This window comes from Ascaphus truei, chromosome 6 (genome assembly GCF_040206685.1).
Source record: "Ascaphus truei isolate aAscTru1 chromosome 6, aAscTru1.hap1, whole genome shotgun sequence".
Lineage (NCBI taxonomy): Eukaryota > Metazoa > Chordata > Amphibia > Anura > Ascaphidae > Ascaphus > Ascaphus truei.
Window position 1 is genome coordinate 102,497,465 of NC_134488.1, and position 25,648 is coordinate 102,523,112.

The window sequence follows — 25,648 nt, forward strand, 5'->3', positions numbered from 1 at the left end:
AGAGACGTGAGTGACGCGGCCGGCACAGGTCTGAAACGGAAGGAGCACTCATCTACTGGACCCGCCCCCTAGTGATGGAGCATCCGCCCGAGACACGCGGGGTACTACAGGAGGGCTTACCAGCAACGCTCTGTAGAAAACCAGCAGGAGAAACTGTGCCATTCCAGTTTTGACTTCTATGCCTACTTGCTATTGAAATCTTGTGAGTAGGGTCCTGATTTTTTATCTCATCCGGACCTGGCGATCTCACAGTCATCCTATATTTTTCATTTATGTTGTTTTATATTAAATTAGCTTTTATTCATAATTAGCCTTGCTAGTGTTTGTATTGTCAGTCTTGTTTGTCTGTAGTGTCTTGTCCTGAGTGTTTGAATTTGATATGGGCTCTTATGCTAGTTTGTAAGTTACCATTGGCATACTGCACCATAATATTCTTTGTGTTTTTTCCACATATTGTACCCATGCACGGAGGGAGCCACATCAGATCACCTGATATCTTATGATTTAACATTGGGACACCATCCCTCATCCATTAGACTTCCAAAGTCACCACATTGGACTTGTAAGGCGCCGGTTTCTTTTTTTCTCTATTCATTTAATGTATTAATGTATTGTCATTATAACTCTGTTCTCAGGACATAATTGAAAACGAGAGGTACCTCTCAATGTATTATTTCCTGGCAATTTTTTTTAAAAATAAATAACTAGTTAAGAGATTTTCTGTAGAAGTCAACTCCTTGCAATTGTACTCAAACAGGTGAAATTAAACCATTTTACATTAGAGATATTAAGACCTCCCTGTTTTGTGGACATCTGTAACTTAATGAGGATTATTCGCCTACCCTTCCAAACAAAGTCCGAGGAGGCCTGATTTAACTTTAGACGTCTTTCTTTTTCAAGAACAAAATAGTTGTTTGTATGAGATATACAAGCATAGGAACATTTTTATAATGTGACAATCCCTTGAAGATTTTGGAGATTACAGAGTAAAAATTTAGATAATATATTTCAGAAATTTGGATGAGTAAAAAAAAACAACCACATATTTTAAGCCTTTGACCTCTTCAACAAATGGACCGATTCATCTGGCTTTTTGATTTACTACAATATTTCATATACTGTATGATGTAGTTTATCTTGTATCCTGAAAAAATCCTAAATAATTGATCAATTTCCTAATTAAGGGTTGGTGGTGAGCGGGGTTTTTTTAACAAAAAGAATACGATTGTCTGCAAAAACCGAGAGATGCGAGACTTGATCTCCAACGTCTGCCCTTGACTGTTCTCTTTGACTGATAGGGTTAGTGGTTTTAAAGCTTACACAAATAAAGAGGTGAAAGAGGGCAAACCTAGGGCAACAGAAGCTGAGTAATGACCACTTACCAATAAAAAGGCTGTATAATGAAAGTAAGGGCTGGGACGCGGTGCGGGCGGCTGCACGGGCGTTCCCCATCAGCAGGGGAATCCTCCCGAGCCGGTCTCGGTCCCCCCTGGCTGCACAGCTCACTACACGCTGTGACGCGTCAGCCGCTACGGGATACAAGAGAACTGTGATCCCTAGCGTTGACGCGTCACGTGGTGTGACTGTGAGCCAATGAGGAGGGGAGGCTTCGGGAGGAGGAGAGGCTTCGGGGAGCGGGGAGGAGTGTGGAGGGAAAGCAGCGTGACTGCCTGTCTGTGTGTGTGTATGTGTGTGCCTGAGTGCGTGAGTGCCTGCCTCTGTCTGTCTGTGTGTGTGTGTGTGCCTGAGTGCGTCAGTGCCTGCCTCTGTCTGTGTGTGTGTGTGTGTATGTGTATGTGTGCCTGCGTGTGTATGAGTGTGTGTGTGTCTGTGTGTTGCTTGTGATCAGCAGCTCCAGCCCGAGCCCGTGGAGGGAGGGAGGGAGGGGGGGGAGAGTAGCGGGTCCCTCCGCTCAAGCCACGCCCCCCCTCCCGCTCAAGCCTCCCACTAACGCCCACCTCCCGCTCCGGCTCCAGCTCCCTACAGACCGCATATCGCGGTCTGTGTCTGTCAGCGCCCTGCCTGTCTGCAGTGCGGGAGTGCTGACGGAGGGAGCGGGGCCTTAGCCTAAAGCGAGTGCAGGGCATTAACAAAACGGCCAGTAAATCTGAATTGGTTCAAAGAGGTGAAAATATGGGGCCGGTGACCATACAGTATCAAAGGATTTTATCACGTCCAAGCTAAGAGTCTATAGAGTCTAATTTTTATTCCGAAATAGAGAGAGCTTAAACACAAAAAATAAAGCAATAGAAATATTACTGTATGCTCATTTGCATGTCTTAGACAGGTCTGCAACCCCACCTTTCACCATTATCACCCAGCACTCAGCACTTCCACTGCAGCAAAGGATTCTGGGGAATGACATGCAAATGAGCACACAGTACCTCCTTTTGCTTCAAAACCATAAACATGGTTCCCTATGGGCTTAAGCTTGCTGCATGGTCACAGCTTTGAGCACAGCCAGGGTTAAGATGCATAGCCAGTAAACCCACCCACAGACAGTTGTTTCGACCTTAATGGGTCTCCTCAGTGTGAGGTTGGTTATACTGGCTATGCAAAAAATGAAGCAAGGGATAGGTTTTACCATACTTAGTTAAGTTATGGTGGGTAAAAAAAGTGACAAAAACCCTCCACAGCAAAGCATATAGCAAATGGAAATATTACTGTATGTTCATTTGCATGTATATATATATATAAATAAATTTGACCAGGTCCCAGCAGCGGAGGTTCAGGCCTCCTGTGAGCCACACAGGCACCACACACTCAGCAGCCACCACATCTCCCATAGGGTGGGAGAAACTGCACTACATATATATGTGTGCAAATATATATATATATATATATATATATATATATATATATGTCACAATATTATTACGAGGTATTAAGTATTTTAATCAATCTGGCACGCGAGAGGTTAATGTTAACTTGCAAATTGTCTTAAAAATACAAAAATTGTTTTCAGTGCCGATCAAACCACTGAATGGTCCTAGTTTTATGTGTCTCATAGGACTGAGGGTATCTGGCGTCAACACCTGGGTTTGCAAGTGGGGTGATTGAAATGGCGTTGCAACTCTTCCGTGACAGAGGGGAATAAACTAAAGCCTTTTAAATGTACATTCAAAAGCATTCTTTCAGCGTTCTGTGGAATATCATGGGTGTGTGGCCAAGACGACAGTCAAAAAAGTGTGTAAATTTACTAAAATGTGAAATATCCTCGATTTGACAGCGATTCTCAAGAAAAACAAATAGATGTTTGTAACAGTTGCAATGAGACATATCAAATGATGCCAAACACTTCATGATTGGGAGGTGCAAAGGACAGATATATGATTCTAAGGCAAAAGTAGAAGTTATGGTGTCATGATACATATCCAGGCGTGCATAATACATACACAGATGCAACAGTACAGGTGGTGTTTGTCTAAGTATTATAGAAACAAAGTCAAGAAGTCTTTTGTATATTGAGGCAAAGTTTAAAAGTAAAAAGAACCTTTTCTTTTCCTTTAGTCGTAAAACAGACGTGAGGGCTGAATGATGAATAGGGGGGGGGGGGGAGGGATGTGTCAATGTGTCTCAATGAACAAGGTTTTAGAATACAAACCCTACATCTCAGATTATCAATTACATTTCAACTAAGGGAGTATCCATGATAGATCAAGTGAAATCTCAATTTCTACTCAAGACCCTTTGGGAAAAGATCTGATCAATGTTATACAATGACGTATTAAATCTAAACTTTAATAAGTAATGACTTTGGACTCTGAACTGTTGCATGCTTTGTAGACAGTAAATTACATTTTCGGGCACATTTTGCTACAACAGATTTTTGTGTTTTGTGCAGCGTTTTCATAGTAAACAGAGACCAAAGGCTGTGTAAGTACATGGCGCACAACGCACATAGTGTATTAAAGTATAAAATGTGACTTTATGGTTAAAAATAAATAGTTCTGCGTACATCAAGTAGGAAATAAACAAGCAGTTGGTATATAGGTTTACCACACCAGGAGATGACACTGTGCGACACCCTCAGATGGATCTCAGCATGCACTGGGTCAGCAGTCGTCTCATCAGTCTCTTCCAGCGTCCTCTGTCAGGGGATGGTAGGTGGATGAGTCCCTTGTAGAGAGAGCCCCACAGCATACAGCTCACAGGTAAGTAAAGAAGCCGTAGGATTCAGCATCCATGGAACACTGCAGCATTCGCCGCCACTCCTCGTTGGGCGCTCAGCGATGACGTCACTAGTCGCACCTCAGCTTCCGCAATGCTTCTCATGGAACGCACAGCGTGCGTGTCAGTCCAGAGTTGTAAGGCAGCGGGGAGAGATATTTCGCCAGGCAAATGACTAATAAACAGTGTCCAAACAGTGTCCAGAATCACAAAGGATGGGGGGAAAAGAGCATAGACACCTCTTATCCAACGCGTTTTCGTAACACTAGGTTACTTCTTCAGGGAATGTATGCATTCCCTGAAGAAGTAACCTAGTGTTACGAAAACGCGTTGGATAAGAGGTGTCTATGCTCTTTTCCCCCCATCCTTTGTGATTCTGGACACTGTTTGGACACTGTTTATTAGTCATTTGCCTGGCGAAATATCTCTCCCCGCTGCCTTACAACTCTGGACTGACACGCACGCTGTGCGTTCCATGAGAAGCATTGCGGAAGCTGAGGTGCGACTAGTGACGTCATCGCTGAGCGCCCAACGAGGAGTGGCGGCGAATGCTGCAGTGTTCCATGGATGCTGAATCATACGGCTTCTTTACTTACCTGTGAGCTGTATGCTGTGGGGCTCTCTCTGCAAGGGACTCATCCACCTACCATCCCCTGACAGAGGACGCTGGAAGAGACTGATGAGACGACTGCTGACCCAGTGCATGCTGAGATCCATCTGAGGGTGTCGCACAGTGTCATCTCCTGGTGTGGTAAACCTATATACCAACTGCTTGTTTATTTCCTACTTGATGTACGCAGAACTATTTATTTTTAACCATAAAGTCACATTTTATACTTTAATACACTATGTGCGTTGTGCGCCTTGTTCTTTTGTTTTTTGTCTAGTGTCTGGGGTGTCGAGCCACCCCCAAGAAAGGCTGCAGACCCACGATTAGTGCAAGATTAACATCTAAGGTCCACAATATTGTTTGTTTAATCACGGTGCACTGTTCACTTGATATTTGTTGTTCACCAGTTATTAGCTGCGCACTATCACCTTTTTTTCCACTGTGTAAGTACATGTTTTAACCCTTTAGTGGTGGTAGCGAGTAAAGATATATATTCTGACAGATTGAGGGTAGATATTACTCATTTGAGGGACCTTGCATAGATGGAAGGTGAGTCAGCTAGTTAGCTGTGTGTATTAACTCTTGCCATGTATATGTCATGTGCTCACAAGCGCGCCATTCATGACAAATATGACGGATTAAGGGGACTTATTATTAATTTGAGGTACCTTGAGCAGGTGAAGATTGGATCAGCTAGATAGCTGTTTATTAACCCTTGTTACATATACAAGTCACGTGCTCACAGGTGTACCGCGTATGACAGTCCCTATTGTACTTTGCTGCAGAATATGTTAGAGCGTTACAAATAAACAATAAGAGTGTAGTTTAAGGAAGGTATCCCCTTGGGTGCCTGCGCTATGCATCGGTAGCCTCAGCCTAAAGAAGAAGAAAGTGCAACACACCAGTAGTGTAATTCTGTTTTCTTTATACAGTTAATGAATTAAAAGTTAAGTAATGCACTTACAATTTCCACAATCTTTTACAGCATATGAACATACAAAAAGCACATGCTGCGCTTTAGGTCCCATTGGTACTCGAGCTCTGCTGATCTTCCCAGGTTTGCCAACATGCGACTGCTGCAGTCAGTGGAGCCTATTCACTAAACAGTGATAAGTGGTATGCACGATAAATGCCCTTATAGCGCCATACTGCTTGCTTTGCTATTCACTAAACAGTGCAGTATCGCGCTGTAATGGCTTTTTAACGACCTTTAACACTCTGAAGCAAAAAAGTCGCCCAAGATGCCAAAAAAGTCCCAAATCACTTTTTATTTTGCCAGTAATTGTTATTCACTAAACTGTGATAAGCATATCGAACTTTAAAATCTTGCAATATTTTGTCGCCAGCTATATTGCAAGATGCATAAAAGCATTTTTTTTCTGCACAGGATTCATACTGGATGCCGACGGGGACCCCCTGAAGACCTGCAGGGACCCCCAAGGGTCTCCGGTGTTTGGGGGTCTCTGGGTGGTCCCCGCAGGTTTGTGGGGGGGTCCCTGTGGGTGTCCGGGGATCTCAGGGGGGGGGTCTGCAGGTGTCTGGGGATCTTCTGGGGTCCCAACTGGTGACCGGGGATCTCCATGGGGTTCCGTGGGTGTCCAGAGATCTTCGGGTGGTCCCTGCAGGTGTCTGGGGATCTCAGGGGGGGGGTCTGCAGGTGTATGGGGATCTTCGGGGGTCCCAACTGGTGACCGAGGATCTCCATGGGGTCCCGTGGGTGTCCGGAGATCTTCGGGTCGTCCCCGCGGGTGTCTGGGGATTTCTGGGGGGTCCCTGCGGTTGTCCGGGAAACTCCGGGTGTCCGCACGGATGTCCGGTGATCTCCAGGTGCTCCTCAGGGGTCTCTTCAGGTCCCCACCGGCCTCTGGTATCAATCAATTCTGTGCATAAAAAAAATTTGCAGCCAGCTTCATTAGTAACCGCTATGGTGATTACGGGGTTAGTGGCCATTAGTTTGTATTTTTTATTGTTATGTTGCTATCAATGGAGGACAAGGACGGTGATAAGGATGGGGACTGTCTTCATCTTGGCAGGGGTTAGTGCAAGTTTTATTTACTTTATGATGGATGTTTTATTTTTAATGGGTAAATGCACTATTATCCATATCTGGATAATAGTTATTTTGCCCATTACTGTATGTATTAGGGGGGTTGTTGGGGGGGGACAGGGGGTGGGTTGTGTATTGGTAGGTAGTAGGTATTTTAATGTTTATTGGGGGTAGAGGGATTGGGTGAAGGGGGTAATTGGCCCAGGGTGGGTAGTTAGGCCTACTCGGAGGGTTGTGTGTGGGGGGTTTGGTTATCTCCTTCATTACCATAGCAGTTACTACCGCTATGGTAATGAAGGGGTTAACTCCTTCCCGGTAGGCCGAACAACCCACCCTGGGCCAAGTACCCCCTCCTCTCACCCTCTCTGCCCCCAATAAACCAGCTACTGTACCTTAAGCCCTTCATTGCCTTAGCGGCTAGCCACTAAAGTAATGAAGCTGCTTTAATTACATTTGTACTAATAGTGTGCAGAAGCAATGGGTCTCCTGAGCTGAACCGCATTGATTTCAGCCTCGGGGACCCCCTGCTTCCCGAGATATAGGCCCCGGTATGGGGTGTCGGTATCTCCCTGCAATGTTTAAATTCTGCGCCATGTGAGAGATACTGAGGCCTGTATCTAGGCAAGCAGGGGTCCCAAGGCTGAAATCAATGCGGTTCAGCTCCGGAGACCCACTGCTCCTGCACACTATTAGTACAAATTTAATTAAAGCAGCTTCATAACCTTAGCGGCTAGCCGCTACGGTTATGATAAATGTTTTTATTTATTTATTAACATTGCGGGGATATCGGCATCCCATACCGGGGCCTGTATCTCGGGAAGTAGGGTGTCCTCAAGGACAGCGCCTCCGTGCTGCTCTTCCAGGCTGCAGTTTCAATCAGTTGCTGATCGCTAAGATTTATAACATGATAACACTTAGAAAAGTGTTCAATGCTGCATTTTATTATTGAACTTTAAAAGACTTGGATTTTTTCTTAGTAAATACTGTTTTTACCAACAATTTTTATAGCGCGATAAATCAATGCACTGATTTTATTGAAGTTTAGTGAATAGGCCCCATTATCTCTCCACTGATGATTCCACATGAGTTCCAAGGGTACTGTGGCTGAAAGAGTCCAATTGTTATTGAATTGAATCCAGTCTTCCAACGTGTTTCGTGACATCAGTCACTTAATCAGGGGAATGTCTTTACTGAGGATGCTGGAGATTAATGTACCCCTCTCACATCCAATTAATCAATCAATTTGCAAATCTTGTTGGTCTCATTAACATTTACAAAGCATTACACACTTTCTTTAATATATAGTTCAACTAAAAACAACAATAAACATTTAATTACTGGATGTACCACAGTCATAATACATAAAACTGAAAAAGATTTAAAAAAAAATATATATATATAATTTTATAAGTGTTTCAAAAAATCTTAAACCTGTTCTACAACTATAATATGAATATAAAGTGGAAAGTGCTGTGGACAATAAAAATGGCAACATTGAAAACAACATTTTATTGGATTAAATGTAGATTCTTTTGGAAATGTAGTAATTTGAAAAATATACATCATCTCAAAGGTTACAAAACATCTATAAACCTGATCCACAATCACAAAATGAGATAAAGAGCTAAATAGACTATAAAAACGTCAGTACACAAAAAAACCCTCTCACTAGATTAAATAACAGTTACATCAGGAAATATGATCTCATATATATATATATATATATATATATATTATATATATATATATATATATATATATATATATATATCCATCGTACTGATCTTTTGTATTTCCTCATCCTAGTTCAATGCAACTTGCTGCCAGCTCTTATATGATGTTTTGCAGTGGGTGCCTATGCGTAGTGCTGGGGCCATACCTAACATGAACACTACCCACGTTATTTGCTTATCCTCAGTCCGTGAATAGGACACACACTAACCAATCAGAGCTCACGCTCTCTGTCAAATACTGGGGGCTGTACCTACGCTCCCACCCAGCCTTGCGAAAGCATGCCTTGCGAAACGTACGTCGGCAGTGACATCATCACGTCAAAGGGGCGGGACTAACGCTCGAGATCGGAGCGTGACCGCCTCACACTAGCTCCCTGCACGGAGCTATGCATATGCACTAATCAAGTTTATTTTTAACCTCAGCAGTACCCGTGTGTGACCATAGTGAGGGTTTGGCCCGGGATTAATGGGGTTACTCCCCAAGGGCCCCCCTCTAACCTCGCCAGGGAGACAAGGGGTTAACTGGGCTGAGGTTCAGAAATGTGATTTAACCCTTGTTATAACATGAAAATGCTTATTCCCCTATGTAAAATGTATTGTTGCTGGGTCAGTGTCTGCATAACCCACCCACTGGGACTTAAGGGGTTAATCTTATATGCAGTGCTGAATAAACAGTTACCTGAAAACTGGTAATTTGGTAACGGAGTAAGCCAGGACCCTGAGCCTTGGGGTACAGCCTCCGGGTCACCCCCCAAGTACACACATATTAAAAATATAACTGTCATAAGAGGAACATATATTTTTGATAAAGTGACTTTTTGCAGTCTTACAAAGACAGGCCAAATGCTAATAACCTCTGCCTGCCTTTGTAATGCGTACCAGGACCAACTGGGTCTATTCACGTTTGATATGCAAGCTTCCTCACTGGAAGTGTATATCAGGGAGGTCTGGGCTTAGGTGTGATACATAAGTGATCAAGAGAGTGATTACCTAATTGCTATGCAAGGCCCAGGAAGCAGAAAACAGGTACTGCCCTAGTTGGTTATGCGAGAAGCTACAAGCCTACTTCAAAAGGTTTTGTTGATGGGGTAGGGGTGGAGCTACCCAAGAAGGGAATCAAAAGGAGTAACCTTATTAAATATAAGAATATTATGAGATGTCCTTGGCTGAAAAGGATAAGAATTACATATTTGTATTCGTGGGACTTAGCATATCTTTGGGAGTCTAAACACTGTATATGTAACTGCTGCTAAATGCCAGATATTAATATCTCTATTAATTTTCATATTACATTGTACTGTTTGGTCTCTCTGCGAGCGTCAGGTGGGACGGACTGTATTAATATATCTCACCTGACTGTATGTATTACTGAACTCAAGTTATGAGGTGATTTGCAGTAAATATGATATTTTGGTTGAGTTCTGAGAAACGGCAACCCCCTGCTATGATAATGAGCAGGAATGCCATAATTTACAAGCCTGGTCATCAAAGGCTAAGTGGCTAATTGCTTATGCTTGCCCAACGGACAAAAGGAATTAACCAGAGTAAGTGTGACTTTTCACACTGGACCCTGGAAGCCCAAAGTCAGCTTCAAAAGCTTCAAAGGGGATTTTACTAGACGGCACGGCGCCGTAAGCTGGGATGCAAGGGTTAAAATGATATATAAATCAGAGCCACCCTTTTATCCATGTTGTTCATGCAAAGTTCTTCATGGTTCTTCATTGTTCTTCATGCAAATGATCTTCATGCCTGCATGTCATCAGGCCTGTTGTGCTATACCATCTTGATTGCTGAGAAGAAATGCCATGCATGTGTCCTGCCTGTTTTGCTGTGATGTCAACTGAAATATGGGAGAAGTGGCCAGTCTGTAATCCTGATGGCTTTCTTGCCATAATCTTTAAGTAAGTGTCTATATTTTGCTGTTATTGTATAATCTGTTGTGTTCACCTTTATCAAGGAATAAAATATATTTTATCATATCTAAGTCTCGTCCCAGTTCAAACCCAGGTATATATATATATTTATATATAGTTTTGGTGTAAATTACAGCCTGTCTCAAGCTACCGTGACACCGTGGCATACTTTAAAGCACCCAGCATTAGCAAGTAGGTGTATGGCTACTAAGCGCTACCTTTGGGTCTGCTAATACTCTGCCGGATATTTGCTCTGTTTTGGTTTTACTTACCGAGGTGTAAGTAGACATTACCAGTGCACTACTGTTTAGTGTTTTCTACCTTTCTATTCTGGCAACAGCCACCTCTTGTGTCTGTAATGGTTAGCCCTTATCAGGGGTGCTCCACCTACCTCTCGGGGCAACAGCCACCTCCTGTGTCTATAACAGCTGCTCCTAATCAGGGGTGCTCCTAATCACATTGATTTATCTAAAGTGGGTAATTTGTTCCACAATACTGAGACCGAGGTCTCCTTGATAGATACCAACACTGACACTAGCAGTGTTCTATCTGCCTGCATTGCCACAAGATCACATGGGTAAGCTGACTCACCTATACTTACCTGAGTGAAAACATTTCTACCTCGCTCTATCTGGCACAGCTATCTCAGAGTGGCAGCACCTGTGTTTTATATATTAGACACAGGCCCCCTCGATATACACCACATGGCTGCATCTTATATATACTAGGATGTTAGCTCACACTGTATGCTTAGTATCCGGCTAATTTTATTTCGCTGCGCTTTTTTGGCTCATACCGAGTCTAATTACCTCTGGGAACTTAGTGTTCTACCTATTTTAGTTGAGTATCTACTTCCATTAAAGTATTTTAATTTATTCACTCCTCACAATACATATTTACTTATCCATTGCACATTTGCTGTGACATATGGTTGAGTGCTCTCCATTGGGGTTCTGTTCTCTCTTTGTTCTTGCCTAGTTTCACCCCAGATAGCAGCACCACCTATTATCATTCGAGCAGTAGCAAGGGTTCCTTTCCTACCCTTCCCTCCCCCCTCCCCCCTCCCCCCCTTTCCCTAGAGTTCGTATTTTGTATTTCATACAGAATACTTAGCAATCTTTAAAATATACCATTATAATCATAATGTCTTGAAATACAAATAGAATAGGATACAAAGCTTCATCTAGAACATATAATCTTGACTGGAGATAATGAAAACTGCAGCAAAGTAATACAACAATAAGATCAATTATCTATTAAATAGGGGGATTCAATCTATCTGTTCATTTAACACATTGGGTGCAATGGTATCAGGTGTGTGTATCCAATAGGATACTTGTTCAGCGAATTTCTTCAGAAAATCTCCCGCTTTTGCGTCCTGTACAACTTTGTCTATCCCTTTTATTTGTAAACCCTCAGGTTTTTGGGAATATTTATTTAACTGGCGAGACACTATGTAGTCCATGAGAAAGATGTCCTCCGACGTGTAGACTCAAGTAAAGGTTCATGTAGTTCATATCCCCTTTTTATATTAAGAACATGTTCTTGAATTCTCACCTGTAGTTTCCTTTTGGTTCTTCCAACATACTTGATCCCATAGGTGCACTCCAAAAAATAAACTGCGAGTGTAGATGAGCAATTAATAAACTGTTTTATGTCAAATTATTTGTTCTCTTTACTTGGATACAATGTCTTATTGTTTGGATCTGCTTACTTGCATATATTACAATGACCACAGCAGAAGAAACCATTTGGTTTATTTGGTAACCGGCTGTTTTTCTCCATTTTCTCTTTCATCCTTATCTCACTTGGGATATATGTCACTTTAAAATATATATTTTTATAGTTCTTGCTCTCCTAAAGACCTTTTCCGGTCTAAGCGAAATACACAAATGTAAAATGTGATAACATTCCAGAATGTTCCAATGCTTCTGTAAAATGCATGTAATATTTCCTGCCATAGAATGATATCTAGTGATAAAAGGAATCGTTACTATTGTTTCATCTTTCTTTCTCTTTTTCTATTATCCATAATGAAATGAATTATACTGTTCCTGTCCAATTTATATGGTCTCTGCAAAGCTCGACTTACCAAAATGGAATCATACCCTCTATCTAGAAACCTTTCTTGGACCTTTATGTGCCTGTTCCGAAAAATCAGAGGTGTTACTGCAATTAATTCTTATCCTTTGAAACTGGCATAAAGGAGTCCTTTGAATGCAGCCTCTATGATGGGTGGGCGAGGCATGGAAATAGCTATTTTGGTCCACATCTTTCATAAACGTTTTACTTTCATAACATCTTTGGATCTAAGAATTTATACCCAGCGCTCTATTTTTTGCTCCAGATCTATAACACATGAGTGTTCTAGTGACTTTTTATTATTATTACTATTATTATTATAATCATTATTATCAATATTATTATTATTTATGTTCATGTATTATAGTGTAGTGATTTAATTACTCAGAGTGCATAATCACCCTTTTTTATATCACCGATCAAAGGGCTTGATGTATTTTCTGCCATAGGGTTTGTAATAAATCTTATTCCATAAGCCTATGCCATATGAGTATAATATTCCCATCCCACCATTGCATTGCCAGCAGTTATGAACTACTTATTGGTGGACTTTAGTACCACATAACTATCGCAATTGTAATATTGCACCAGTACATTTTTACCTCAATGTTACTGACTTAGGCATAGCCGGGGGGTAAAACATATACTTGTGATTGTTTGCTTTTTTTACCAGGTGCGATATTAACTGCACTTTAACTGAGTTTGAGGACTCCCAGACATCGAGCCTTATATTGGTGCAGTGAGAGCGTGCCCCATCATGTATATTTTGTCCCCAGACTGTGCATTTTTAGATGCTCTTGTTTGGTCCGGTTCAGTGAAAAATGAATTAGCGATTTTTCTCCACCAGTTACTTAAAGATAATCTATAGGTGGGGCAGTGTTATGGGTCGGAGACTTCTGACACATTTTAACCACACATTAAATATGTTCTGGTGGGTAAACAATTAACAAAATCCCTCCACCCTACAGCGTACAGTAAATACAAATACCGCTTGTGAGTACATTCACATGTCTCTGACAGGTCTGCAATCTTACCTTTCCCCATTATCGCGTAGCATACACTGCTCCCACTGCAGCCAGGGATTCTGGGAAATGGCATGCAAGTGAGCACACAGTGTCACCTTTTGCTCATTGTCCATTTTAACATGGACACATTTTAGGAAGACCCATTTATTATAATGAAAGGTATATGCTTGTAAGGCTTAGGTTTTTTTGAAGCTAGAAAAAACATTCATAAGCACACAATCCCAGCAAGCTCTAACCCCAGAACCCACCAAATGCTATATATATATATATATATATATATATATATATATATATATATATATATATATATATATATACAGGCATACCCCGCATTAACGTACGCAATGGGACCGGAGCATGTATGTAAAGCGAAAATGTACTTAAAGTGAAGCACTACCTTTTCCCACACTTATCTATGCATGTACTGTACGGCAATCGTCATATACGTGCATAACTGATGTAAATAACACATGTGTAACAGGCTCTATAGTCTCACTGCTTGCGCACAGCTTCGGTACAGGTAGGGAGCCGATATTGCTGTTCAGGACGTGCTGACATGCGCATGCGTGAGCTGCCATTTGCCTATTGAGCGATATGTACTTACTCGCGAGTGTACTTAAAGTGAGTGTCCTTAAACCGGGGTATGCCTGTATGTGTGTTAAAAGGAGTGCTACTGAGCGTGGCCAAATGTATACAACAAAAGACAAAAATACCCAATGCTACATCCAATGTGACAAAATACATAGTTGAAGTATTTAACTATGTATTTTGTCACATTGGATGTAGCATAGGGTATATTTGTCTTTTGTAGAAAAAACATTCAGCAATTTGTTCATGCCAAATAATGGTTTACAATTTAAAATAAGTAGTTGGATTTGTAATGACCAGATTCACTAAAGTATCACAGTGTTTTTCTCTTGCCATTGCAAGTAAAATGAACAGAGGCTGCACAGGCAAAATCTATGGAACGGACTGAACTTTTAAGGGGAGTTTTGCTGGTAAGAAATAAACTCTGTTGATAGTTCAAATATATTGAACTACTTTTCTGCAGCCTAAATAAATACAAGGAATCATATTATAAATACATTATGCATGTTTATTTCAATAGGTAAAGACACAATGCAACAGTGCTGCAGTATATAATAAATAGAAATGTTTGAAATACATATGATTACAAATTACACATTAAATAAATAAACAAGGCAAATAAATAATTAAAATAAAGTCCATAATAACAATAATACTGTAAGTAAATTCACCTTTCTTTGCAATGAAGGTTTATACATTATCTTTAGCTGCTAGCCAATAGCAACACAAAAATTAAAACATATTAAATAATACATTAATAACAATAATAATAATAATAATAACAAGAAGAAATATGAGATACACAATCGGGAACAATGAATACATTCTCTTCAATAGAAGAGGAGAAGTCGAGCAAGTTTTCAGCAGAGAAGTGAATCCTTTTTTACTGCCGGGTATGTGATGTAATGCTTAAATAGTCTGCCCTTGGCATCACCGAAAACATGGAAATGTTTTATGTAGAGTTGTCGACTTTGGGTGGAGGAAGAGTTATAAAAATACCCCAAAACATGTTTCGGTTACCTCCCCAAAAGAAGATTATTAGACTATAATGTTTAGCAGTGCAAGTTAAATCTTTGGGGCCTAAGTAATTTAATACACCTGTGGCACTAATGTGAAGAGTTCAAAGTTCTTTTGACTTTTGATCTACATGTTGTCAACATTGTTCCTTGTGGACAGAGGCTCTTACAAGGTGGAATCTTGTGAGAAGAATGTTGAACAGTCAAACATATGCCAGAAGCCCGGTGAAGGTAAATACCCTCCTGTGATTTGTTACAGGAAAGAACTGTCTTTTGCTATTTCAGAAACACCTAGATTGAAGATGTTTCCCTAGTCCACAAGCCGGTGCCTCGAGTCATCATGAGTCCAGGCATGGTGTCAAGATGTTGGACTGGTCTTTCACGCCCAAAGGATCATCTGACTCTACATTTAAGTTCCTGCCCTGCAGGTCACAGGGATCAGCTGTGAACTCCATGGGAATTCTGCTCTCTCCCCTGCTGTCTCGAGGCAAAAAACGGGACATCTCTTTACCTGTAGGTTTCCCCAATCTTGTAGGAGTTAACGTCAATGGAGAGTTATGCTTCTCTGAATAGTACACGTTGTATCCATCCTCCAATAACACCTCACGGAAATTGCAATCATTTTCCTTATAGGTCTCCTGTGAAAATTCAATGAAGAAAGTTATTCTTGGGAAAGACAATGTGATATATCAGACATCCAGTAACTATAAATAAGATATATGTCAATAGGCAAGATACGTTTCTAAGCAAATATTATATTTTATATTAGTAAATCAGCAAAGTTATTTATGCATGATTTACTCTCTTTTCTGCAAGTGGACTCTGCAATAAAGAGGGTCATCCATCCAATCTTTAGAGGTGCCGCCCAATTTAGTAACATCTGTGGGTACATTATCTACCATTTCAATGTTTGTTCAACTACGGTAAAACTATTGCAAATTGGTTGAGGAATGCAAAAAAGGAGCATACAGTACCCCGCTCCATAAAACATAGATTTCCTTCAATTATTCTGGGCATATTATAGTGATTATATTATGGGAGCAGCAGGACAATAAATAGATTGGGAAGTTAATATAAACAACATCTTGGTTAGTAATCACAAGATGCTTGGAGATGGTAGTTTAGTGATTTGCTTAAGTAAACATCCTATGTAATGTCATGCTTTCTGGGCCCTGTAAAATATTACAATCAGTATCAATGCGGCTCATTTTCCTGAATCAGATGTTTAGAATGTCGCCTGTTTCAAAGATCACCAATAACGACTGCAATTTCCCCTTATCTTGAGGTGTAAAATATAAGTTCGATGCCCTAATGACCCCAAATACCTAAGCATTAGATTATGTTACAAAAAGATTGTAATGTAATGGCTAATATGCAATTTAGAACAGTAATACAGGCATACCCCGCATTAACGTACGCAATGGGACCGGAGCATGTATGTAAAGCGAAAATGTACTTAAAGTGAAGCACTACCTTTTCCCACTTATCGATGCATGTACTGTACTGCAATCGTTATATACGTGCATAACTGATGTAAATAATGCATTTGTAACAGGCTCTATAGTCTCCCCGCTTGCGCACAGCTTCGGTACAGGTAGGGAGCCGGTATTGCTGTTCAGGACGTGATGACAAGCGCATGCGTGAGCTGCCGTTTGCCTATTGGGCGATATGTACTTACTCGCGAGTGTACTTAAAGTGAGTGTACTTAAAGCGGGGTATGCCTGTACTGTGTGATGTCACATTATGTATACGTGATAATTCTCAACACAGCGTATAGCTTGTTGACTTTCTGCCTGCTCATGTCTATTTATTGGCATCACTTGGAATAGATGAGTTTGGACAATTATTAGTTTACTTTGCACTATACATACATGTAATCTGCCCACAATGAGAATTATGTTGCATGTTAAGAAGGCCGCAGCTCTTTAGCTAGAGATGACACATACCGATCCATACAAGTGGCGGCTGGAATCCATGCACAGGTAGCGGGTACTCGTCTTTCCACGCATCACAAGAATACGGGGTTTCACTGCCTTAATTTCCAGCAGGCCTGAAGAAAAATAATAACTGGACTGAGATTTGCAAAATAAGAGACTTATAGACTAATGGTCATATGTTCCTCCCATGGAATAACTTCTAATTTTAAAGAAATTAGGATTTATTTAAATGAAGTCAACTCATGTTTTGGATTGTATATATAAATGTAGTGAATAGTTGACTAAATATGCATTTCCTTGTAGACTGGTGACATGCCCAGTATTGCCAACGTTGGTCCATGCCATCTTGAGACTAGAGTCCAATTTTGGTTTTCCAAATCTGTATTACACATATAAATGCAGGACTATTACTAAACATAATGCAGTGGGATTAAAGTTAGAATACAAGGATTGGACCAGAATCTGGTGATGACATGGAGTCAGTTTGGCACTACGGCACACCTAAGCAAGATACGACATTGCCCAATGTATGTACCGTCATCACCCTAAAAGGACCTCCTATAAATCCAGTTCTGTTAGATTGCGACAGTGTGCTGGACTTGGCATGCAGCCTTTGTATCTGATCACTAGCTATAGTTTAACAGATTCACCTGACCGGTTGTTTCATTATCTTCAGGATTGCATTTGTCATGTATTCTGATGTAATGCTAAAGAGCACTTGCTGATAATGCAGCAGATACATAGAGTCAAAGATTTTCACAATTATTGTTTATAATGCTTAAATTACTCACAGGTTACATATGAGCAATAAACCCCACAGAAGCGGATATAACCAATGACAATTTAAACATGATTCCCCCCCCCCCCTATATTTTTTCTTACTTCCACTTAACCCATCCAGGATATGTGGAGCGACTGAGAGATTTTGAATATTTAGTACCCAAGTATGACAGAAACAGAACGATGTCAATCCAAAGCTAGGAGACTAGAAGTTTTAAGGTCTGTATGTGGGTGTTGATGTTGATCTTATAATGTTTAACATTGCTAATGTGCAACTCAAGGATGAAAAGTAACCGTGATCTAGCACAGCACAACGCAACTATGGATAAAAATAACTTCTTGTTAAATACATGCTTCAGGAGATTCCTTGAAAATATGATATTTTACATAAATGAAGTGATCATATATCCCCTGTCATCCGATTGCAACGTAACAACTGCACAATCAGTGTGTGAGGCAATTTGATTGGCTGGCTATGACATGCTTTAGGTATTCCGTAATCCACTTCTGCATGGGTTGAAGCACCTGATTATAACAGCAAAGTTCATTGCATTAGTATCACAAATCTGACTTTACGTAGCTACATATAATCTTAAAGACCTCACTCCAATTACTTCTATAAGCAGCCACTTTAAAAGTGGTGTAAGATCCTGACCAATTCTCCATATTTATGAAGGAGACTCTGGCATAATTTGCCATGTGTCTGAAAAAGGTTCTTCAATCCAACAAGTTAATGGAAGATGTGGAGATCACCTGCATTGTCCTACCAAACTTTTCCTAAGAGTTTTCCAATGTTGACCAGTATGCACATCAATTTACAAGTATATAACTCTGGAATATTAAAACATAAGACTAAGGATAGAATAGCAGCACAGAGCACGAACAGGCTTTAAATAACTGAAGAAAATGCAATCTATTAATGCAATCTGCGTGATAATTGTGTTGGCTACTGGTAGTAAAATGGCGGCATATTATATACTTTATTACTTACTGTATAAGTTCTGATCCTCAGTGCCGCTCACCTCTCCTTCGGGGGAGATCTGCAGGTGCAGGTGTCTATGCTCATTATCGGTATACAGATGTCGCAATCGCACCTGGTCGGAGAAGTCGAAAAGTGGGTTGGAGTCTCTGAGAGGATATGCCAGGGTAATCCTGGAACAGGTGAGAGTGAGGGCCCAGACACACAGCCACCTCACCAAGGGGCACTGAGCAAAAACCAAGGACGGTGCTCCTTTCAGCATCTTTAGACCGCTAAGCCTGGCCCCGAAAACTAATAATAGCCGTTGTAAAAAAATAAAATAAAAATAAACGTGCACCTCTCTATCTTGAAGAACTGTCAAAAAGTGTAAATTCCCCAAAAAGTGGAGGCAAGAAGAAACCAAAAATACTCTTGAGAGCTTTTTAATAGTGCAAATGAATAAATATTGCTTTTGAATAGTTAATTGTAATAAGGCAGGTGGGGAAAAAAATTTGAAGTTAATGTAAAAATGAAAACAACTGCTCTTTGAATGAAACTGCCCACCTGTCTGTCCTTAGATATACACTTCTGTGCTCTGTATCTGTGTAGTTCTTAGTTCAGACTCACGTTTCTAATGACAAAATGAAGAAAGGAAGAAGTATTTATACTGTTTGGTCTTTACCCCTTGTCACTTTGTTTTCCCCTGCGGGTCTGAGTCATGGTGTGCGAGAACGCCGGACACTTTCAGCAGAATGTGCTATTTTTTTTTTCTTCATAGCTGGGGGATGGATGACATTGTAAACATTTTTTCACGTTTCCGACCAGAGATCACCAGGTCTGTTACTAAATGATGCAACGTTGGGTGGTGATGTAAACTGCCTGGCGTGTCTTTAGGGAGAAAGAAGGGGTTGGGGCAGTTATTGCCCCTTCAAGGTCATATGCAATAGATATGCTGATCATTTGCTTAAACACTTCACTGCGGGAAGGGAAATAAATATGCAGCAGTCATGAAAAGTGACTTTGGGGTTAATATTGACAGGCGTCCCCACTTTTCCTCTCTATTCATGTGAAAAATGGGTTGATACATAGTAAACATAATAACTTCTAGTGAATGGTAGTTATTGCATTGTTAACTGTGTGCTACCCTTTAAGTACATCACATTGGCACCTCTCCCATTAAAAGGGTCATTGCTATTTTACAACTTCTCATCTTCACATCTTTTTATTCTCCGCAGGACATAGTCACACACTACCCGATGCCTGGAACTAAATGCTAGTGAGAGTTGGGTCGGACTGAGAGATGCAGAATTTCAGATCCTGACACTGGTATTCGTACAGAATATACTGCAGGAAGCAATCACTCCTGAACTTGCAGACTTTCCACGAGGAAAAGTATTTTGAAATGAATAAAGCTTATATGGTACTTGTAGGGCATTCAATTCCTTTAAGGACCAGTTGAAATTTCCAGGCACATCCAGAGAAATGTAGTTATACAATGTAGGCATTTGTCACGGTACTTAAAATATGTCAGCGTTTCAGTTTCCTACAGGACCTTCATCACCAATGTGCTTGGAAGTAGCAACTTTGGTGACTTGAGTGTTTATGATGTCATCGTATTACCAGCTGTAGATAGTTCAAGTTTCATTGCACCCAAGTCATGTGTTGAACCTGAAACGTTCTAATGATGAACAACCACTTGCTTTATAAAGAACTATAGATGTATAAGTATTTTTTAAGATATTTTTTTTCATCATATTGTTTGCAAACGTCTTGCTGCTGATAACTTTGATGCTTTAGGCTGCGGTCAAGCTCCGCCCCCCAGTACCTCCGGTCCCAGTTCCTACCTTCTGGGGAAAGGTGCGCGACAGGTTTTCAGGCAGGCAGGGGAATTTGAGATTAGTCTTTGCGATGGAGGCGTGGCGACGCCCCCATCGGCGGTCCAGCCAATGAGGGTGAATCAGCCGCGGGATGTCATGGCCACGCCCCCGCAAACCCACAGCCACGCTCCCTCCCATCTCAAACCTTCCCTCTCCCCTCAGACTGCCGATCGCGGTGTAGTGCTGTGCACGCGCCGCCCCCCCACCGGGCGCGTGTGCCACAGCGAAGACTGGGACTGCAGCCTAAAGGAGCATTTTCAGAATTGTATTTTTAATTGTTAATGTAGGTATGAAGCAGGAGGTCTTCAGAGCTGAACTCTGTTAATTTCCACTTCGGAGAACCCCTGCTTCCTGAGATTGATACTGGAGAAGCTCATGTCGGTTACTTTCTGGTTGTTAAATTTCCAGCAACACAGGGGCAAATAGGAAGCCATGATAAATTATGTTGCGGCTTCCTATTGGCTCCCATACCACGGGAGATTTGAGCTGCCATATTGTGCTGAGCCAGGGCTGCTAGCGGCATAAACTATGGAGGTGAGTATCTTGGGAAGCATGGTGATGGAAAAATAAGTGTGATTAGCGCTAGTGTAAACAATATACAATATACAAAATACAATATTAATTGAACCTGTGATACAGAGTTGTTAAGGTAGTCCTTGAGCAGCCTGAAAGGTTGATCTGGTATCTCCCAACCAGATATAAAGTCTGTGTGGATGAAACCTCCTATGGCGCTGAGGGAAGAATGGACGTTGATTCACTTGCAACAGATCTTTTCTTTGAGCTGAAAAAACCTCAGAAAAGGAAGACAAAAAAAAAAGGCAAAAAACACTGCAATAGTGTATTACCCATGGACATACTAGTGTGTACAAATCAAGAGCATTTATTAAAATTGCATTTAATAAATGCTCTTGATTTGTACACACTAGTATGTCCCTGGGTAATACACTATTGCAGTGTTTTTTGCCTTTCTTTTTTGTCTTCCTTTTCTGAGGTTTTTTCAGCTCAAAGAAAAGATCTGTTGCAAGTGAATCAACGTCCATTCTTCCCTCAGCGCCATACTGTAGGAGGTTTCATCCACACAATCTTGGGAAGCATGCAGTCCCCGGAGCTAAAGTCAGTTCTGGAGATCCCCTGCTTCATACTTATCATTAGGAGGAAGCCCACGTTTAAATAAAGTGTGATCCGTGGTGCTAGTTTAAGGAGTGCATGGTAACCATCACTGCTCTCTTTGATCCACTCCCTCATAATGGCACAGATACGAGACTCAGTAACAAACTATAGCTGCTCTTAGTATGGAGATACTCCGTAACGGCTAACCTCAGCCAATCATGCCCGTTGTCATCTATCTCCTGAATGATTGGTTCTGGGACATAAGGAAATTCGTAGCCGTGAGATAAACGGTACCATTTCTTAATAGTTCTATCTGCCCGACTCAACCGTATCATTTTCTGGTCATCTCCTTGATCAGGTAGTACCCAAAACCCGGGGTCATTAGGGTTCACCTCTTGGTATAATATAGAGGGGCCCTTAGGTACCCTTTCACCAAGGTTAATTTCTCACTGCCTTTTACAAAGAGCTTCAACCTCATGAGAGAATTTGCCTTCCTCTCCACCAATGGTCAACTATAGGGCCATTAACCAATACAAACCTTGTCCTGTTCATATTAGGGACATATCCACAGGACATGGGGTCCCAACACTTAAGGGGTTCCCTGGGGGGAAAGACTCAGATCTCTGATTCTGGGTCCTGGCACACCCCTGAGAAGATATACCAGATGTACTGGACTGCTGGGATTGTGACCTAAATGACTCCCTAAAAGATTGGAAAGAGCCCCTAGACTTAGGTCTTTTAACACAACTAGACACAGGTATGTCACCCCCTGAGTCCTCAGAGGGACTATTCCCCCTTCCAAAGGACCAATCCTGCAGATCAGGGGACAAACCAGGTGACACAGTATCATTGGGAAACTTGGACAACACAAAGGCAGCATTAGTGGGGTCAAGTTGTTTAAGCCGCACAGGGCTAGGTGTCAAGGACGGGGCCAGGGCATGGGCAGGAAGGGTTAGAGCCGGTGACTGGGGCCTAACAGTGTCCATGGCCTGTCCATAAATTGTGGGCTTACCCCTACCCCAAGGAGATGGTATTGGAGCGGTATCAGGGGCAAGGTGAGATCTCCCTTGGCACTGGGTCACAAAGCATGGGGGCATCAGCTGGCAATAGTCCCCCGGTTGCACCACCGTTGGAGCCGGTGGCGGCCCAGTATACTCATTAGACTCCGCGGACACCCTCTTGCTGACATCAGCAGGGAGCGCCAACCTCGCGAGAGCCCCAAGCAATTCCCGGTCTGGCGGCACAGATGACGTCATGTCCAGCAACGCCTGAAGTGCGCCACTCTGCGGCATACCGAACAAGGTTCTGCTAGGTTCCTCATCCGAATAGGCCACATCTAGAACCTGCCTGGAATAAATAGGGGGAGCCTCACCCATCCGAAGGTAAGGGACAGCGTCTGGCTTCATAGGTTCCTCCATCAGCAGATCCTTCACCGCGGCGTCGTTTTCCTCTGGCACAGGGCTCCCCCGATGTTCCGGAACCTCCACAGCCTTCTGGATGGACGCATCTGGAATGGAGCTCTTCTTTGGAAGGCAGGTAAGGGGTGGGCTATTCTCCACAGGTTCCGCTCGGCTGATGTGATCTTTTCCGGGGATAGGTGAGGACACTTCCGCCGGGACGTGTTGGCGGGGCGAGTCACTCACCCAGCGACCAGTCTTATGGAGCTGACCTGTTCCTGGGTCAGCTGGGAACCCGCAAACAACACCCCTGGGGCAGTCCACTCACCCGCTGATTCCCCAGCATGCACAGATCCCAGTCCTGGGACCGTTGGCAGCAGGGTGCATGGGCCCACGGTTTACCCAGCGGTGTAGAGGTCAGGATAGGCCATACCATAGTAATGTAGGACCTGGCAGTCATCAGAGGTAGGCGCGGTTGGCACGGGACCACATGGACATCCGGGGGCAATAGCCAGGGCACATGGGCCCACGTCATCCGTGACAGGAAAGCTTGTTAGGGTCCCGCCGGTTGGTGTGGGAGCTCTGGAAATGGGTACAATTGGCTCCGCTGGCAGGTTGAAGATAGAAGGTGCCACAGTGCTGGCACCGCGCATCGAAACCGACAGTGCCTCTGAGTAGATGGCAGTGCGTGCAGATGGGTCTGGCCATGTACCCGAACGACTAGGTAACTGCCAGGGAGGTGATAGTTGATAACCTCCAGGTCATCGGAAGTTTTACTGGAAGCCATTGATATAGGTTAGAGCTTGTGTAGGGCTCTTCACTCTGTCTCAGCTCCTTGGTGAATGAAGCAGGACAGCAGGGTGTGGACTCCTGCCATATCAAGGAAGTAAGCTTGATAATTTGATGCCCCTCCCCATGGTGGAGTTAGAGGTAGGGCGGTGTGAGTTGAAGGAGGATCTGACTCTGGATGAGCCAGTCACTTGGTTGGGCAGTGCCAGAGCTTAGCACTGAAAGCTTGCAACTTAGCTTTGCAACTTTTGAAAATTGTGGATCGCATCCCATGCGGTCCTGCTTTTCTGGCGGGAGCGCCATTTTGTATATGGTTAGAACTTGCAACACACGGTGTCCGCCATTTTAGAACACAGCACAAGAACTTTGCATAGGTACACAAGGTCCCTGATACATACCATCAGGGACCCACTCCTTTTTCCTCTTTTAGACTTTCTTAGAAACTCCAGAGTCTGCCAGGTGCACAAGTCTCTACTTACACTGTAATGGCCTGTCCCTTTCATAGCAGAGATGGGGTTCACGCTCCTGGGATAATTTTCCTACCGGGTGCGCCCCCAAAAACACGGTCTTGGTGAACAGAAGGGCGGGGGTCAGGCTCCAGAGACAGCTGAATCCTGGTGCGCCTCCCCCACAGCACAGTACATCGTGCTAGTTATAGCAACGGGTGCCCAAGGGTCCTTCAGCATTTTGCAAGTTGTATATAGGTTATGTAGGAGCTCAAATGCTTGGTCCCATCATTTTGTCCATGTCGGGGTAGACAGATAGGGGGATATATGTGATAAGAGTGTAGTACTCGGTCTTGGCATACATTGACCCAATAATTCCCTGAGGGTGTGGGGCGATAGTATTACAACTTTTCCTCCTCCTTGGGATGGCCCATAGAAAAAAGATTGAGTACTCACTGTTTCCCCTTAGTGTCCACAAGCGTACAGCCTCATCCAAAGTCCAAAGATATCCAAGAGTAGTTGTGTGTAGGCACACAGCAAACAAGGAACAGGTCATGTGGCAAATGAAAAATATTTATTAATGCTGCATTAAAAAAAAATGGTGGAGGGTACAATACTCCTACGCGTTTCGTGCTGTGAGGCACTTTATCTAGGAGTTACCCGATACTAAAACCAATCAAACCTTTCAACAGGATTAGCGTAGATAGGGAACTCATCCCTGTATATGTGATTGCTATCCAGGGCTGCCAACGTTTTTGGAATTTAGTGCCAGTATTATTGATCATTCTCATTAATTTCTCCATTTGGCAAACAAACCAAATTCTGCTTCGGATTTTAGACACTAATGGGGTGTCTTTTTGTTTCCATAATGCTGCAATCTTGCATCTCATTGCAGTTGCAAAATGAGCAATAAGTTTACTTTCAGCTCTGGATAAACCTTGTATTGGTCCATGTTATCATTTTTAACGTTATAAACAGTATTGCACTATGTTTGCTTTCTGTCTTGTTCCTATTCCACTGTCTACACTATGGGAGTATCTTGCTGTCTGGTTCCGAGGCAGTACACCATCCCCATTCAGTGTCCCAAATGCTTGAAAACATCTCACATCACGTGAGTGGTACTACACAACACATTTAATTTACATTAAGTATTTAACACATCTGCACTAT

General features: G+C 42.4%; 1 protein-coding gene across 2 annotated transcripts in view; it reads right to left on the reverse strand.

Moving 5' to 3' along the window:
• Positions 1-14,707: 14,707 nt before the first annotated feature.
• The window catches only part of LOC142497532 (fibroblast growth factor 21-like), a 50,880-nt gene continuing 39,939 nt past the window's right edge, over positions 14,708-25,648 (reverse strand). The window contains exons 1-3 of one of the 2 annotated variants that reach the window (XM_075605444.1): positions 18,893-20,810; positions 17,131-17,234; positions 14,708-15,822 (exon numbers count right to left, since the gene is read on the reverse strand). In XM_075605444.1, the coding sequence (XP_075461559.1) occupies positions 15,523-15,822; positions 17,131-17,234; positions 18,893-19,142 (654 nt within the window). In that variant the 5' untranslated portion in view covers positions 19,143-20,810 and the 3' untranslated portion in view covers positions 14,708-15,522. Of the gene's footprint in view, positions 15,823-17,130; positions 17,235-18,892; positions 20,811-25,648 lie in introns of those variants that run through there. The other variant, XM_075605445.1, reaches the window with a different exon arrangement.